General features: G+C 47.7%; 1 protein-coding gene across 1 annotated transcript; it reads right to left on the reverse strand.

The window, feature by feature from the left end:
* PV09_09861 (uncharacterized protein) lies at positions 1-1485 on the reverse strand. The gene is made up of 2 exons (XM_016364009.1): positions 1227-1485; positions 1-1178 (listed from the first exon to the last, which is right to left on the reverse strand). The coding sequence occupies exon 2, from the start codon at positions 1134-1136 to the stop codon at positions 627-629; it is 510 nt and encodes a 169-aa protein (XP_016208163.1). The 5' UTR covers positions 1137-1178; positions 1227-1485; the 3' UTR covers positions 1-626.
* Positions 1486-1768: the final 283 nt, after the last annotated feature.

The following is a 1768-nucleotide window of genomic DNA, read 5'->3' on the forward strand; positions in this document are numbered from 1 at the left end:
TCAAGACAGCATACAATGAACTAAGCAGGTTTACGATCTCACTTATGCACCATTCATCGTTCCCGTGATCTTCCGCACAGACATTGACATATGCAGGGACGCTTAGCTAAGCATGCCACAAAACTCTCTAAGTTATACGCACGATCACGTGCTGAATGAGAAACGCCTGCTGTGCAAGCGATATTCTATATCGCAAATAGAAAACGAACTTCGCAACAAACGGGAAATCAGAACGTTGCTTCGTGTAGTGTGGGTGTGTAGGAATGAAACCCAGGGTTAAGTCACATGATAGGGCAGTGGAGAGGTGCGGGGTGGGCAAAATTCTGACTTCTTCTAGAACTGACAAACATTACGCCTAAGACTGGCTATTAGTTACACGTCCATCAAGGACCCTTCCAAAGGTATCAACCCATGTCTGAAGAAAGGCTCTACTAATTGACTCCCAGAAATGTGCCACTGGGAGATAGAAATCTGCAGCGATTGCAACGGAGAGATCGGCCGCCAATGCAGGGTTCCTTGTACTGACCTTCAACATGCGGCCTACACCAATGGTTCAACCGTAAATGTTATCAGGACAAAGTGTGGGCCGTGTAGCCTTGCAACGCCTCCGGACACATGAGATCCTTTTACAATTCAACCGACGCGGAGGAAGAGGGAGCAAGAGCGTAAGGTGGACAGCGGACAGCGGTGCGCGGGTTGGTATACGTCGGCACTTTCCCATTAGTATGATCAACGAAGAAAGGTGGCTCGCACCCATATCCCACATTGTCGTGGATTTTTCGAAGTTGTTGGTTGACGTGTATCTGTAAAGGTCGGCCCTCATACCGTGCCGTCTCCTTTTTCTTGGATAGTCTGACCGTGATCACCGGGAGGTCATTCTCGCCTCTCTTATGTGCGGTGTTCAAATTGTAATTATCATTGAATAGATCGAATATAAAGAACGTAACAGCTCCCCACATCTCTTTCGCCATGAATCTGTAGTCGTTCGCCGTGAAAGTGCGATCTTTTGAATCCAAAACCTGCTGGGAAATGAGCGAAAGCGCCGCTCCGATTACTTCTGCATCAGTCTTTGACCAATAGCGGCTAGACTCTTGGATTATGATGAAAACTCGTGTGGGTACATTGCTCATGTCCATTTTGGTCGGCAAGTCCAGGGGAAGGGTTCGAAGATACAAAGACTGGGACAGATCAGCGGGATTATGACTACAGAGAAGAATTGGGTCTACCTCTTTTTCCTCGTTCGCAATCTGAGATTCAGGTATTAGGGTAGAGTGACTTGTCCTTGGGGAGGCTTGCGGGCTGAGCTTCGTTTCAGCGTGAGGCCCAAACCTGGAATGGCGTGAATGTGGTGGTGATATGAGAGGAAATCTCGATTATGGTATATCTATGTTAAGAAAAGTAGAAGGTCAATCTGCGTTTTACGATCCCAAAGTCCTGCAAGCTATGAGGCAGAGTGGCGGGCCATGAGGCGGTTTTAGGAGTTGCAAACACTTAGACGGAGTTCTCTTTATGCGGGATGAGTAACATTTACTGAAGGGCACGTGAGTCGCTAGACGAGCACTTTTTCAGAATAGTATAACGTAAGCACAGTAATCAAAAAAAACATCACAACAGCGAGAACCCGAATCATTGAAATTGAGTAGTACTATCGTACAGACACGTCACTCTGGACAAATTGAGATCGTTAGCCTTTGCAGCGCGTCACCCAACGCGTGTGGAACACGAGATGACGATCCCTTGGCCCCAGGAGGTGACATGGCCGACACCG

The sequence above is a fragment of the Verruconis gallopava genome (genome assembly GCF_000836295.1).
Source record: "Verruconis gallopava strain CBS 43764 unplaced genomic scaffold supercont1.334, whole genome shotgun sequence".
Lineage (NCBI taxonomy): Eukaryota > Fungi > Ascomycota > Dothideomycetes > Venturiales > Sympoventuriaceae > Verruconis > Verruconis gallopava.

What these genes read in the sequence shown, in the direction of transcription:
- PV09_09861 (XM_016364009.1), bottom strand. Translation starts at nt 1,136, where the DNA reads ATGGACATGAGCAATGTACCCACACGAGTTTTCATCATAATCCAAGAG.